The following is a 16736-nucleotide window of genomic DNA, read 5'->3' as shown; positions in this document are numbered from 1 at the left end:
TATGCTGGAGAAGCGCTCAGCTCCTTTCTACTGAATGGGACTACATTGTTCATTGTTGATGGTGGGGAGGATGGCTTCACAGCATAGTGACTTGGACTGGATGGGGAAGGATAAAGCATTGAAGGCCATACTAAGCCGTTCTGTTCCATAACACACCATATGGCTCATTTACTTGAATGGTCTGTAAGGTTTCTTCCGGTGCCTGAGAAAAGAAAATATAGGACCCTTTCAGTGGGAGATGGGCAGGCAGATTATTGGAGATAAGGAAAAAGCTGAGCTATTAACCACATTTTTTGCCTCTGTGTTTACCAGGGAAGAATCAAGTTCAATAGTAGTGCCGCAGGAGGAAGCCACAACCTCCATATTAATGAACAATTGGTTTACTGAGGAAGAAGTTCATAAGCAACTTGAAAAAATTAAAGTAAATAAGGCACCTGGCCCCGATGGCATACACCCAAGAGTTCTCAAGGAGTTAAGCTCAGTAATAGCAAAACCATTCTATTTAATATTCAAGGACTCCATTTCCACAGGCTCAGTACCACAAGTTTGGCGTAAAGCAGATTTGGTGCCTATATTTATAAAGGGAGCTAGATCCCAACCGGGAAATGACAGACCTGCAAGCCTGACTTCAATAGTGGGGAAACTACTTGAAGGTTTAATATGAGATAATATTCAGGAATACCTAATGGAAAATAAAATTCTTAGTAATAATCAGCATGGATTTATGAAGGATAGATCATGCCAACTAACCTTATTTGTTTCTTTGAGGAGGTAAGTAGGAATTTAGACCAGGGTAATGCAGTTGATGTGGTCTACTTAGATTTTGCAAAGGCTTTTGATACGGTTTCACACAAGAGGTTGGTGTACAAAATAAAGAAAATTGGACTCAGTAATAATATATGCACTTGAATTGAAAACTGGTTAAAGGACAGACAACAGAGGGTTGTCATAAATGAAACTTTTCAGGTTGGGCTAAAGTCGTGAGTGGAGTACCTCAAGGATTGGTACTGGGACTCCTGCTTTTTAACTGGTTTATTAATGACCTTGAGGTTGGGATCGAGAGCAAAGTCTCCATCTTTGCTGATGATACTAAATTGTGAAAGGTAATAGAATCAGAGCAGGTTGTAATTTCTCTTCAGAAGGACTTGGAGAGACTGGAAACGTGGGTAGGTAAATGGCAGATGAGGTTTAATACAGATATATGTAAGGTTATGCATTTGGGATGCAAGAATAAAAAGGCGAATTACAAATTAAATGGGGATACATTGGGGGAATCCTTGATGGAGAAGGATTTAGGAGTGCTTGTAGACAGCAGGCTTGGTAATAGTGCCCAAAGTCATGCAGTAGCTGCAAAGGCAAACACGATCTTATCTTGCATGAAACGGGCAATGGATGGAAGGGAAGTAAACATAATTATGCCTCTTTACAAAGCATTAGTAAGACCACACCTTGAATATGGAGTACAATTTTGGGCACCAATCCTAAGAAAAGACATTATGGAACTAGAGAGAGTGCAGAGAAGAGCCACCAAATTAATAAAGGGGATGGACAATCTTACTTATGAGGAGAGGCTAGCTAAATTAGATTTATTTACATAGAAAAGAGGCGTCTAAGAGGGGATATGATAACTATATACCAATATATTTGGGGACAATACAAGGAGCTTTCAAAATAACTATTCATCCCACGGGCAGTACAAAGGACTCGGGGCCATCCCTTAAGGTTGGAGGAAAGGAAATTTCACCAGCAAAAAAGGAAAGGGTTCTTACAGTAAGGGCAGTTACAGTGTGGAATTCATTATCCATGGAGACTGTGATGGCAGATACAATAGATTTGTTCAAAAAAGGGTTGGACATATTTTTAGATAGGAAAGGTGTACAGGGATATACCAAATAAGTAAACATGAGAAGGATGTTGATCCAGGTATTAATCTGAGTCAGGAAGGTGTCAGATGTTAATTGGAGTCAGGAAGGAATTTATTTTTCCCTTACGAGATATCATTGGATGATATGACACTGGGGTTTTTTGTTTGCCTTCCTCTGGATCAATAAGTAAGTATAGATATAGGATAAAGTATCTGTTGTCTAAATTTAGCATAGGTTGAACTTGATGGACGTACGTCTTTTTTCAACTTCATCTACTAAGTAACTATGATGGTGTTTTATGGAATAGCGCTGCTAAGTTAATATGGTCCTGAGTCAGTGAGGCTCCAACGCATTCCTTCCCCATGTTATTGGACATTGTTCTGTCTTCCAGAACCTTCCTCGTGCTTTGATCGCTGATCTGTTTCTCCGTTGTTCTCTGCCGCTGCTTCTTCTCTTATCTCTTCCCCTGCAGAATCTTTTAATCTCTCCTACTGCGGAACCTTCTCTTATCTCTCCTAATGCAGAATCTTCTCTTATCTCTCCTAATGCGGAATCTTCTCTTATCTCTCCTAATGCGGAATCTTCTCTTATCTCTCCCACTGCGGAACCTTCTCTTATCTCTCCCCCTGCAGAACCTTCTCTTATCTCTCCCACTGCAGAATCTTCTCTTATCTCTCCCACTGCGGAACCTTCTCTTATCCCTCTCCCTGCGGAATCTTCTCTTATCACTCCTCTTATCTCTCCAACTGTGGAATCTTCTCTTATCTCTCCCTCTGCGGACCCTTCTCTTATCTCTCCCACTGCAGAATTTTCTCTTATCTCTCCCTCTGCGGACCCTTCTCTTATCTCTCCACCTACGGAATCTTCTCTTTCTCTCCCACTGCAGAATCTTGTCTTATTTCTCCCACTGCGGAACCTTCTCTTATCTCTCCCACTGCGGAACCTTCTCTTATCTCTCCCCCTGTGGAACCTTCTCTTATCTCTCCTACTGCGGAACCTTCTCTTATCTCTCCCACTGCGGAATCTTCTCTTTCTCTCCCACTGTGGAATCTTCTCTTATTTCTCCCACTGCGGAACCTTCTCTTATCTCTCCCACTGCGGAACCTTCTCTTTCTCTCCCACTGTGGAATTTTCTCTTATTTCTCCCACTGCGGAACCTTCTCTTATCTCTCCCCCTGTGGAACCTTCTCTTATCTCTCCTACTGCGGAACCTTCTCTTATCTCTCCCACTGCGGAACCTTCTCTTTCTCTCCCACTGTGGAATCTTCTCTTATCTCTCCCACTGCGGAACCTTCTCTTTCTCTCCCACTGTGGAATCTTCTCTTATCTCTCCCACTGCGGAACCTTCTCTTATCTCTCCCACTGCGGAACCTTCTCTTATCTCTCCCATTGCGGAACCTTCTCTTATCTCTCCCACTGTGGAATCTTCTCTTATCTCTCCCACTGCGGAACCTTCTCTTTCTCTCCCACTGTGGAATCTTCCCTTATCTCTCCCTCTGTGAAACCGTCTCTGTCTATCTCTGGATTGTCATGATATTTTTTGTCCTTTATTTTTTATAGATCTTGAAACATCAAAAATGTCAAGACAACTCCTGTGTGTCACATTGTTACTGCTCTTTACCTCATCCTGTTACTCAGGTACTCTCTCAAGGACTCACAGTACTGTAGCTCTCTACCTCACCCTGCTGCCATTTCCCGGCATGAAGGTAGGACTGAGGGGGAGAGAGATAGAGACAGACCAGAGCAGAGCATCAGAGAGAGGCAGAGCAGAGGAGGTCAGAGAGAGGCAGAGCGTCAGAGAGAGGCAGAGCAGAGAGGGTCAGAGAGAGGCAGAGCAGAGGGGGTCAGAGAGGCAGCAGAGGGGGTCAGAGAGAGGCAGAGCAGAGAGGGTCAGAGAGAGGCAGAGAGGGTCAGAGAGAGGCAGAGCAGAGAGGGTCAGAGAGAGGCAGAGCAGAGAGGGTCAGAGAGAGGCAGAGCAGAGAGGGTCAGAGAGAGGCAGAGCAGAGGGGGTCAGAGAGAGGCAGAGCAGAGGGGGTCAGAGAGAGGCAGAGCAGAGAGTCAGAGAGAGGCAGAGCAGAGAGTCAGAGAGAGGCAGAGCAGAGAGGGTCAGAGAGAGGCAGAGCAGAGAGGGTCAGAGAGAGGCAGAGCAGAGAGGGTCAGAGAGAGGCAGAGCAGAGAGGGTCAGAGAGAGGCAGAGCAGAGAGGGTCAGAGAGAGGCAGAGCAGAGAGGGTCAGAGAGAGGCAGAGCAGAGGGGGTCAGAGAGAGCAGAGCAGAGGGGGTCAGAGAGAGAGCAGAGCAGAGGGGGTCAGAGAGAGAGCAGAGCAGAGGGGGTCAGAGAGAGAGCAGAGAGGGTCAGAGAGAGACAGCAGAGGGGCAGAGATAGACAGAGCAGAGGGAAAGAGGGAGTAAGTCACAGAGCACAGGAGAAGAGAGACAGAGCAAAGGGACATAGAGACAGAGCAGACTGTAGAGGGGCAGAGAGAGACAGAGCAGATGGGAAGAGAGAGCAGTTTGCAGAGGGTCAGAGATAGGGAGACAGGGGCAGAAAGACCAAGGTAAACACGGACAGTGTTTATAGGGCTGGAGACCGCTCTCCATGTCCTGTATATCCCCCCAGTGTTTATAGGACGGGAGGCCGCTCACCACGTGCTGTATATATATCCCCCAGTGTTTATAGGACGGGAGGCCGCTCACCACGTGCTGTATATATATCCCCCAGTGTTTATAGGACGGGAGGCCGCTCACCACATGCTGTATGTCCCCCCAGTGTTTATAGGACGGGAGGCTGCTCACCACGTGCTGTATATATATCCCCCAGTGTTTATAGGATGGGAGGCCGCTCACCACGTGCTGTATATATATCCCCCAGTGTTTATAGGACGGGAGGCCGCTCACCACTTGCTGTATATATATCCCCCAGTGTTTATAGGACGGGAGGCCGCTCACCACGTATATATATCCCCCAGTGTTTATAGGACGGGAGGCCGCTCACCACGTGCTGTATATATATCCCCCAGTGTTTATAGGACGGGAGGCCGCTCACCACGTGCTGTATATATATCCCCCAGTGTTTATAGGACGGGAGGCCGCTCACCACGTGCTGTATATATATCCCCCAGTGTTTATAGGACGGGAGGCCGCTCACCACATGCTGTATGTCCCCCCAGTGTTTATAGGACGGGAGGCTGCTCACCACGTGCTGTATATATATCCCCCCAGTGTTTATAGGACGGGAGGCTGCTCACCATGTCCTGTATATGCCCCCCAGTGTTTATGGGACGGGAGGCTGCTCACCACGTGCTGTATATCCCCAGTGTTTATAGGACGGGAGGCTGCTCACCATGTGCTGTATATCCCCCCCCAGTGTTTATGGGACGGGAGGCCGCTCACCACGTGCTGTATATCCCCAGTGTTTATAGGACGGGAGGCTGCTCACCATGTGCTGTATATCCCCCCCAGTGTTTATAGGATGGGAGGCCGCTCACCACGTGCTGTATATATATCCCCCAGTGTTTATAGGACGGGAGGCCGCTCACCACGTGCTGTATATATATCCCCCAGTGTTTATAGGACGGGAGGCCGCTCACCACGTGCTGTATATATATCCCCCAGTGTTTAAAGGACGGGAGGCCGCTCACCACGTGCTGTATATATATCCCCCAGTGTTTATAGGACGGGAGGCCGCTCACCACGTGCTGTATGTCCCCCCAGTGTTTATAGGACGGGAGGCTGCTCACCACGTGCTGTATATATATCCCCCCAGTGTTTATAGGACGGGAGGCTGCTCACCATGTCCTGTATATGCCCCCCAGTGTTTATGGGACGGGAGGCCGCTCACCACGTGCTGTATATCCCCAGTGTTTATAGGACGGGAGGCTGCTCACCATGTGCTGTATATCCCCCCCAGTGTTTATGGGACGGGAGGCTGCTCACCACATGCTGTATACCCCCCCAGTGCTTATAGGACGGGAGGCCGCTCACCACGTGCTGTATATATATCCCCCCAGTGTTTATAGGACGGGAGTCCGCTCACCATGTGCTGTATATCCCCCAGTGTTTATAGGACGGGAGGCCGCTCACCACGTGCTGTATATCCCCCCAGTGTTTATAGGACGGGAGGCCGCTCACCACGTGCTGTATATATATCCCCCAGTGTTTATAGGACGGGAGGCCGCTCACCACGTGCTGTATATATATCCCCCAGTCTTTATAGGACGGGAGGCCGCTCCCCACGTGCTGTATATCCCCCCAGTGTTTATAGGATGGGAGGCCGCTCACCACGTGCTGTATATCCCCCCAGTATTTATAGGACGGGAGGCCGCTCACCACATGCTGTATATCCCCCAGTGTTTATAGGGCGGGAGGCTGCTCACCACGTGCTGTATATCCCCCCAGTGTTTATAGGACGGGAGGCCGCTCACCATGTGCTGTATATCCCCCCAGTGTTTATAGGACGGGAGGCTGCTCACCACGTGCTGTATATCCCCCCAGTGTTTATAGGACGGGAGGCTGCTCACCACGTGCTGTATATCCCCCCAGTGTTTATAGGACGGGAGACCGCTCACCACGTGCTGTATATCCCCCCAGTGTTTATAGGACGGGAGGCTGCTCACCACGTGCTGTATATCCCCCCAGTGTTTATAGGACGGGAGGCTGCTCACCATGTGCTGTATATCCCCAGTGTTTATAGGACGGGAGGCTGCTCACCATGTGCTGTATACCCCCCAGTGTTTATAGGATGGGAGGCTGCTCACCACGTGCTGTATATCCCCCCAGTGTTTATAGGACGGGAGGCCGCTCACCACGTGCTGTATATCCCCCAGTGTTTAAATGTTAGTCATCTTTACCAAAAGTGGGTAATTTTCGAATGCGTAGGCCTCTTGGGGCTCTCTCGCAATCTACATACTTTTGTATTGTTCTTTTCTCGAGGTACAATTTATTTTCGGTCAAGAGTAATTGCTCTAAGATTTTAAATTGCTCCTCAGCTGAACCCTTAAAATCCCCTTTACCGGGAACTACTACAATTTCTTCAGAAAACAATAAATCAAAATTCTCATCACGTTTCTGTCGACAATTGACCAAACTCCACACCATGGTGAAAGTATGAGTGACAGATGAATTGGAAGTGTGCCACACCAAGAGCAAAGAATATGTGAACAAATGTGAAAATTAGGTGCGCAACCACAAACAATATATACGTGATATAGTGTTAGGTGATATAAAGGGGTAAAAAATGTGACCTGGTAAACTCGGAAGGAGCGTCTGCAGCTGTGGCACAGGGGATAGCTCAAATAACCCCTAATAGGAACAGGATACAGAAAAAACACAGCGCACAACGCTCATAGTGTATTAAAAATTATAATGTGAATCAATAAAAAAGGTGAGTATTATGCGTACATTAATACAAAATAAACAGGCAATTGGAGGGTTATTGTTACCCATACACCACTCGGGACGACAGTGAAGAGGTCTTCAGTGTAGAAACACACCGCTCCTGCCGTCACGGTCACTTTCACTCAGGCTGTGTCTTGGATGGTAATCAGCTCAGTCGTAGACCGTTCAGCAGGGCTCACGGTGCACGCAGTGTCCTCAGGTCAGGGAGTCTTTACAGCAACACGAGTCACGCTGTTCCACACTCCGATCCGGTACTTCCGTATCAGTGACGTCACTCGGGAGCGTCAGCGCGTCGTAGCCCTCCCAGACACCGTGAAGGCCCGCAATGAGATAGTGCAAAGTCCAAAGTTCATAGAGCAGCTAGGATCTTAATTCCAACGCATTTCGAGACCTGAAAGTCTCTTCATCAGGGAATAATAAATCTAAAATTGACAAAACATTTAAATACCCCACGCCTCCATCAGATAGGCCCTCCAATCAAGGACATTGGCCAATCCAGAGGAAGCGGGGAGGAGTCAAATGACTACACAGGTCATGGCCCTAATACATGTTTCTAGGAGCAACTAATCAAAACAAAATAGGATAAACTTTATTGAACAAACAAAAAGTAGGTAAATAAACACCCTTCGAACGGTGACTCTAAAATAAAAGAAAAAAAGGTTAAAAACAGTACCAATAACCTAACTTGAAGTGCACCTAAGAATATAATAGTGCAATTTACATAAGAGATCATTAAAAAAGAAGCATGAATCACTACACTTCACTGTCGTCCCGAGTGGTGTATGGGTAACAATAACCCTCACCACGTGCTGTATATCCCCCCAGTGTTTATAGGACGGGAGGCCGCTCACCACGTGCTGTATATATATCCCCCAGTGTTTATAGGACGAGAGGCTGCTCACCACGTGCTGTATATCCCCCCCAGTGTTTATAGGACGGGAGGCCGCTCACCACGTGCTGTATATCCCCCCAGTGTTTATAGGACGGGAGGCTGCTCACCACATGCTGTATATCCCCCCAGTGTTTATAGGACGGGAGGCCGCTCACCACGTGCTGTATATATATCCCCCAGTGTTTATAGGACGGGAGGCCGCTCACCACGTGCTGTATATCCCCCAGTGTTTATAGGACGGGAGGCCGCTCACCACATGCTGTATATCCCCCCAGTGTTTATAGGACGGGAGGCCGCTCACCACATGCTGTATATCCCCCCAGTGTTTATAGGATGGGAGGCCGCTCACCACGTGCTGTATATATATCCCCCAGTGTTTATAGGACGGGAGGCCGCTCACCACGTGCTGTATATCCCCCAGTGTTTATAGGACGGGAGGCTGCTCACCACATGCTGTATATCCCCCAGTGTTTATAGGGCGGGAGGCTGCTCACCGCGTGCTGTATATCCCCCCAGTATTTATAGGGCGGGAGGCTGCTCACCACGTGCTGTATATCCCCCCAGTATTTATAGGACGGGAGGCCGCTCATCACATGCTGTATATCCCCCCAGTGTTTATAGGACGGGAGGCTGCTCACCACGTGCTGTATATCCCCCCAGTGTTTATAGGACTGGAGGCTGCTCACCACGTGCTGTATATATATTCCCCAGTGTTTATAGGACGGGAGGCCGCTTACCACGTGCTGTATATCCCCCCAGTGTTTATAGGACTGGAGGCTGCTCACCACGTGCTGTATATCACCCCAGTCTTTATAGGGCAGAGGCTGCTCACCACGTGCTGTATATCCCCCCAGTGTTTATAGGGCAGGAGGCCGCTCACCACGTGCTGTATATCCTCCCAGTGTTTATAGGACGGGAGGCCGCTCACCACATGCTGTATATCCCCCCAGTGTTTATAGGACGGGAGGCTGCTCACCACGTGCTGTATATCCCCCCAGTGTTTATAGGACGGGAGGCCGCTCACCACGTGCTGTATATCCCCCCAGTGTTTATAGGACGGGAGGCTGCTCACCATGTGCTGTATATCCCCCCAGTGTTTATAGGACGGGAGGCCGCTCACCACGTGCTGTATATCCCCAGTGTTTATAGGACGGGAGGCCGCTCACCACGTGCTGTATATCCCCCCAGTATTTATAGGACGGGAGGCCGCTCACCACGTGCTGTATATATATCCCCCAGTGTTTATAGGACTGGAGGCTGCTCACCACGTGCTGTATATCCCCAGTGTTTATAGGACGGGAGGCCGCTCACCACGTGCTGTATATATATCCCCCAGTCTTTATAGGACGGGAGGCCGCTCACCACGTGCTGTATATCCCCCCAGTGTTTATAGGGCAGGAGGCTGCTCACCACGTGCTGTATATCCCCCCAGTGTTTATAGGACGGGAGTCCGCTCCCCACGTGCTGTATATCCCCCCAGTGTTTATAGGGCAGGAGGTCGCTCACCACGTGCTGTATATCCCCCCAGTGTTTATAGGACGGGAGGCCGCTCACCATGTGCTGTATATCCCCCCAGTGTTTATAGGACAGGAGGTCGCTCACCACGTGCTGTATATCCCCAGTGTTTATAGGACGGGATTCTGCTCACCACGTGCTGTATATCCCCCCAGTGTTTATAGGACGGGAGGCTGCTCACCACGTGCTGTATATCCCCCAGTGTTTATAGGACGGGAGGCTGCTCACCACGTGCTGTATATCCCCCCAGTGTTTATAGGACGGGAGGCCGCTCACCACGTGCTGTATATCCCCCCAGTGTTTATAGGACGGGAGGCTGCTCACCACGTGCTGTATATATATCCCCCCAGTGTTTATAGGACGGGAGGCTGCTCACCACGTGCTGTATATCCCCCCAGTGTTTATAGGACGGGAGGCCGCTCACCACGTCCTGTATATCCCCCAGTGTTTATAGGACGGGAGGCCGCTCACCACGTGCTGTATATCCCCCCAGTGTTTATAGGACGGGAGGCTGCTCACCACGTGCTGTATATATATCCCCCCAGTATTATAGGACGGGAGGCCGCTCACCACATGCTGTATATATATCCCCCAGTGTTTATAGGACGGGAGGCCGCTCACCACGTGCTGTATATCCCCCCATTGTTTATAGGACTGGAGGCCGCTCACCACGTGCTGTATATCCCCCCAGTGTTTATAGGATGGGAGGCCGCTCACCACGTGCTGTATATATATCCCCAGTGTTTATAGGACGGGAGGCCGCTCACCACGTGCTGTATATCCCCCCAGTGTTTATAGGACGGGAGGCTGCTCACCACGTGCTGTATATATATCCCCCCAGTATTATAGGACGGGAGGCCGCTCACCACATGCTGTATATCCCCCCATTGTTTATAGGACTGGAGGCCGCTCACCACGTGCTGTATATCCCCCCAGTGTTTATAGGATGGGAGGCCGCTCACCACGTGCTGTATATATATCCCCAGTGTTTATAGGACGGGAGGCCGCTCACCATGTGCTGTATATCCCCCCCAGTGTTTATAGGGCGGGAGGCCGCTCACCACGTGCTGTATATCCCCCCAGTGTTTATAGGACTGGAGGCTGCTCACCACATGCTGTATATCCCCCCAGTGTTTATAGGACGGGAGTCCGCTCACCACGTGCTGTATATCCCCCCAGTGTTTATAGGACGGGAGGCTGCTCACCACGTGCTGTATATCCCCCAGTGTTTATAGGACGGGAGTCCGCTCACCACGTGCTGTATATCCCCCCAGTGTTTATAGGACTGGAGGCTGCTCACCACATGCTGTATATCCCCCCAGTGTTTATAGGACGGGAGGCCGCTCACCACGTGCTGTATATCCCCCCAGTGTTTATAGGACGGGAGGCCGCTCACCACGTGCTGTATGTCCCCCCAGTGTTTATAGGATGGGAGGCCACTCACCACGTGCTGTATATCCCCCCAGTGTTTATAGGACGGGAGGCCGCTCACCACGTGCTGTATATCCCCCCCAGTGTTTATAGGACGGGAGACCGCTCACCACGTGCTGTATATCCCCCCAGTGTTTATAGGACGGGAGGCTGCTCACCACGTGCTGTATATATATCCCCCCAGTGTTTATAGGACGGGAGGCTGCTCACCACGTGCTGTATATCCCCCCAGTGTTTATAGGACGGGAGGCCGCTCACCACGTGCTGTATATCCCCCAGTGTTTATAGGACGGGAGGCCGCTCACCATGTGCTGTATATCCCCCCAGTGTTTATAGGACGGGAGGCCGCTCACCACGTGCTGTATATCCCCCCAGTGTTTATAGGGCGGGATTCTGCTCACCATGTGCTGTATATCCCCCCAGTGTTTATAGGGCAGGAGGCTGCTCACCACGTGCTGTATATCCCCCCAGTGTTTATAGGACTGGAGGCCGCTCACCACGTGCTGTATATCCCCCCAGTGTTTATAGGATGGGAGGCCGCTCACCACGTGCTGTATATCCCCCCAGTGTTTATAGGACGGGAGGCCGCTCACCACGTGCTGTATATATATCCCCAGTGTTTATAGGACGGGAGGCCGCTCACCACGTGCTGTATATCCCCCCAGTGTTTATAGGACGGGAGGCCGCTCACCACATGCTGTATATCCCCCCAGTGTTTATAGGACGGGAGTCCGCTCACCATGTGCTGTATATCCCCCCAGTGTTTATAGGACTGGAGGCTGCTCACCACATGCTGTATATCCCCCCAGTGTTTATAGGACGGGAGTCCGCTCACCACGTGCTGTATATCCCCCCAGTGTTTATAGGACGGGAGGCTGCTCACCACGTGCTGTATATCCCCCCAGGGTTTATAGGATGGGAGGCTGCTCACCACGTGCTGTATATCCCCCCAGTGTTTATAGGACGGGAGGCCGCTCACCACGTGCTGTATATCCCCCCCAGTGTTTATAGGACGGGAGGCTGCTCACCACGTGCTGTATATATATCCCCCCAGTATTTATAGGACGGGAGGCCGCTCACCATGTGCTGTATATCCCCCCAGTGTTTATAGGACTGGAGGCTGCTCACCACATGCTGTATATCCCCCCAGTGTTTATAGGACGGGAGTCCGCTCACCACGTGCTGTATATCCCCCCAGTGTTTATAGGACGGGAGGCCGCTCACCACGTGCTGTATATCCCCCCAGTTTTTATAGGACGGGAGGCCGCTCACCAGGTGCTGTATATATATCCCCCAGTGTTTATAGGACGGGAGCCCGCTCACCACGTGCTGTATATCCCCCCAGTATTTATAGGACGGGAGGCTGCTCACCACGTGCTGTATATCCCCCCAGTGTTTATAGGGCAGGAGGCCGCTCACCATGTGCTGTATATCCCCCCAGTGTTTATAGGACGGGAGGCCGCTCACCACGTGCTGTATATCCCCCCAGTGTTTATAGGACGGGAGGTCGCTCACCACGTGCTGTATATCCCCCCCAGTGTTTATAGGACGGGAGGCCGCTCACCACGTGCTGTATATCCCCCCAGTGTTTATAGGACGGGAGGCCGCTCACCACGTGCTGTATATCCCCCCCAGTGTTTATAGGACGGGAGGCTGCTCACCACATGCTGTATATCCCCCCAGTGTTTATAGGACGGGAGGCCGCTCACCACGTGCTGTATATATATCCCCCAGTGTTTATAGGACGGGAGGCCGCTCACCACTTGCTGTATATCCCCCCAGTGTTTATAGGACTGGAGGCTGCTCACCACTTGCTGTATATCCCCCCAGTGTTTATAGGGCGGGATTCTGCTCACCACGTGCTGTATATCCCCCCAGTGTTTATAGGACGGGAGGCTGCTCACCACATTCTGTATATCCCCCCAGTCTTTATAGGATGGGAGGCCGCTCACCACGTGCTGTATATCCCTCCAGTGTTTATAGGACTGGAGGCTGCTCACCACGTGCTGTATATCCCCAGTGTTTATAGGACGGGAGGCCGCTCACCACGTGCTGTATATCCCCAGTGTTTATAGGACGGGAGGCCGCTCACCACGTGCTGTATATCCCCAGTGTTTATAGGACGGGAGGCCGCTCACCACGTGCTGTATATCCCTCCAGTGTTTATAGGACTGGAGGCTGCTCACCACGTGCTGTATATCCCCCCAGTGTTTATAGGACGGGAGGCCGCTCACCACGTGCTGTATATATATCCCCAGTGTTTATAGGACGGGAGACCGCTCACCACGTGCTGTATATCCCCCCAGTGTTTATAGGACTGGAGGCTGCTCACCACGTGCTGTATATCCCCCCAGTGTTTATAGGACGGGAGGCCGCTCACCACGTGCTGTATATCCCCCCAGTGTTTATAGGACGGGAGGCCGCTCACCACGTGCTGTATATCCCCCCAGTGTTTATAGGACGGGAGGCCGCTCACCACGTGCTGTATATCCCCCCAGTGTTTATAGGACGGGAGGCTGCTCACCATGTCCTGTATATGCCCCCCAGTGTTTATAGGACGGGAGGCTGCTCACCACGTGCTGTATATCCCCCCAGTGTTTATAGGACGGGAGGCTGCTCACCACGTGCTGTATATTCCCCCAGTGTTTATAGGATGGGAGGCCGCTCATCACATGCTGTATATTCCCCCAGTGTTTATAGGACGGGAGGCTGCTCACCACGTGCTGAAGAAACGAGCCAACCATTTCCTAGAGGAAATTCTCCCTGGGAACCTGGAGCGTGAATGTTATGAGGAGACGTGTTCGAGGGAGGAGGCCCGAGAAATCTTCAAATCCCAGGAGAAAACAGTGAGGGTTTTATATCTTCAATGTCTGTCTGTGTGTGTGTCTGTCTCTGTCTGTGTGTGTCGGTCTCTGTCTGTGTGTGTGTCGGTCTCTGTGTCGGTCTCTGTCTGTGTGTGTGTCGGTCTCTGTGTCGGTCTCTGTCTGTGTGTATGTCTGTCTGTGTGTATGTCTGTCTCTGTGTCTATGTCTGTGTGTGTATGTCTGTCTGTATATGTGTGTCTGTCTGTCTGTGTGTGGTGTGTATGTGTCTGTCTGCCTGTGTGTCTGTCTGTCGGTGTGTCTGTCTGTCGGTGTATGTCTGCCTGCCTGCGTGTGTGTCTGTCTATATGTGTGTGTGTGTGTGTGTCTGTCAGTCTGTGTGTAATTTAAAATACCAGCCCCCCTGTGACACATATAAATTGTTTCTAAATCTCACGTGCATTATAAGAATATTTCGATGCTGAGATGTCTGTAACTCATCTATGACAATACCTTAAAGCAAAAAAGGTCATGCACTCGGTTCTAACAATTAACTTTAAAGTTACTTCATGCAGAACAACCAGACCAAGGTTATACCATAATCTAAGGAAGCACATCGCACCTCCCTCCTTTATCTCACCCTATTAAATGTACGCGGCAACCGGAATTCAACAGCGTTCTGGTCTTTATCTCAGGATTAAAACAATGCTCCTGAGAAACATCTGGTTACTTTGCAACATTTTTTAGTACCTTAAAAGGCTCCTATTTGGAAAAGTGCTGAGTGGAGGAATGAAGAAGCATTGAACAGTTTCACCCCCCTTTACAGCTGCTGATGTCAGATCCCTTTTAAAAGAGCGCTTCATTCCAGCACCGGGGACCCCCTGCTTTGGAAGGTGGTAAAACAAAACAAAGAACAGCGCACAACGTACAACGCTCATCGTGAAATAAGTAAATACAATTTTATGTTAAAAATGGTTCAAGGTTCTGCGTACATCAAGCAGGTGGAAAACAGGCACAGAATGTAACACTGGTATCTGTTACCCCTCAGGGACACTGGAGCACACAGGCACAGAATATATCACTGGTATCTGTTACCCCTCAGGGACACTGGAGCACACAGGCACAGAATATATCACTGGTATCTGTTACCCCTCAGGGACACTGGAGCACACAGGCACAGAATATATCACTGGTATCTGTTACCCCTCAGGGACACTGGAGCACACAGGCACAGAATATATCACTGGTATCTGTTACCCCTCAGGGACACTGGAGCACACAGGCACAGAATATATCACTGGTATCTGTTACCCATCAGGGACACTGGAGCACACAGGGACAGAATATATCACTGGTATCTGTTACCCCTCAGGGACACTGGAGCACACAGGGACAGAATATATCACTGGTATCTGTTACCCCTCAGGGACACTGGAGCACACAGGCACAGAATATAACACTGGTATCTGTTACCCCTCAGGGACACTGGAGCACACAGGCACAGAATATATCACTGGTATCTGTTACCCCTCAGGGACACTGGAGCACACAGGGACAGAATATATCACTGGTATCTGTTACCCCTCAGGGACACTGGAGCACACAGGCACAGAATATATCACTGGTATCTGTTACCCCTCAGGGACACTGGAGCACACAGGCACAGAATATATCACTGGTATCTGTTACCCCTCAGGGACACTGGAGCATACAGGCACAGAATATATCACTGGTATCTGTTACCCCTCAGGGACACTGGAGCACACAGGGACAGAATATATCACTGGTATCTGTTACCCCTCAGGGACACTGGAGCACACAGGGACAGAATATATCACTGGTATCTGTTACCCCTCAGGGACACTGGAGCACACAGGGACAGAATATAACACTGGTATCTGTTACCCCTCAGGGACACTGGAGCACACAGGCACAGAATATAACACTGGTATCTGTTACCCCTCAGGGACACTGGAGCACACAGGCACAGCAGGGATGGATGTCTTAGTCCACTTCCGTAGTCTGCATCAAGGTGGTCTGGGGGTCCCTGGTCAGCACAAGATGCGCTTAGAGAGTCCAATGGGCTCACCCACAAGTTCTGGGTAACTCCGGTTCAAGCTCCGCTGAGACCGGGGTCTCCGTTGGTACACTCACAGCCTCGTGAGACAGCGTCTGACGTCAGACTCGCAGCGCCGCACTGTGCGCCGTCGGATGATGATGACGTCACCACGTGTGCGTCAAAAGGAAAGAGTCTCTCTGAAAGGCTGCTAAATCACCAGAATCTCGCCATACAATACTGGAGAGCATACAGATAAAAGAGTGGCATAATCCAACGCGTTTCGAAGCGCTAAACAGCTACTTCTTCAGGGAATAAAGGTGTTGGACTAATGCTCAAAATAAATACCACTCAATGACCTGTGATTGGCTACCCAGCGATCGAATGGCAGCCAACCATTAACTGCACTTAACATACAGTTGTGTGAACAGTTGATTACTCTATTGCTACAATACTTTAATACAAATATAAAATATATTTAAAAAAAATTGGGTAGCCAATCACAGGTCATCGAGTGGTATTTATTTTGAGCATTAGCCCAACACCTTTATTCCCTGAAGAAGTAGCTGTTTAGCGCTTCGAAACGCGTTGGAATATACCACTCTTTTATCTGTATGCTCTCCAGTATTGTATGGCAAGATTCTGGTGATTTAGCAGCCTTTCAGAGAGACTCTGTCCTTTTGACGCACACGTGGTGACGTCATCATCATCCAACGGCGCACAGTGCAACGCTGCGAGTCTGACGTCAGACGCTGTCTCACGAGGCTGTGAGTGCACCAAC

General features: G+C 50.1%; 1 protein-coding gene across 2 annotated transcripts in view; it reads left to right on the top strand.

Annotated features, from left to right (window-relative positions):
- LOC142465581 (venom prothrombin activator porpharin-D-like) overlaps positions 1-16736 on the top strand; it is a 34358-nt gene that overhangs the window by 452 nt on the left and 17170 nt on the right. For both annotated transcript variants that reach the window (XM_075569613.1, XM_075569614.1), the window contains exons 2-3: positions 3426-3503; positions 13790-13944. In XM_075569613.1, the coding sequence (XP_075425728.1) occupies positions 3443-3503; positions 13790-13944 (216 nt within the window). In that variant the 5' untranslated portion in view covers positions 3426-3442. The remainder of the gene's footprint in view (positions 1-3425; positions 3504-13789; positions 13945-16736) is intronic.

Source organism: Ascaphus truei, chromosome 14, assembly GCF_040206685.1.
Source record: "Ascaphus truei isolate aAscTru1 chromosome 14, aAscTru1.hap1, whole genome shotgun sequence".
NCBI classification, from domain to species: Eukaryota; Metazoa; Chordata; class Amphibia; order Anura; family Ascaphidae; genus Ascaphus; species Ascaphus truei.
The sequence above is the reverse complement of the archived record's forward strand: the minus strand, read 5'-3'. Positions and strand labels throughout refer to the sequence as shown.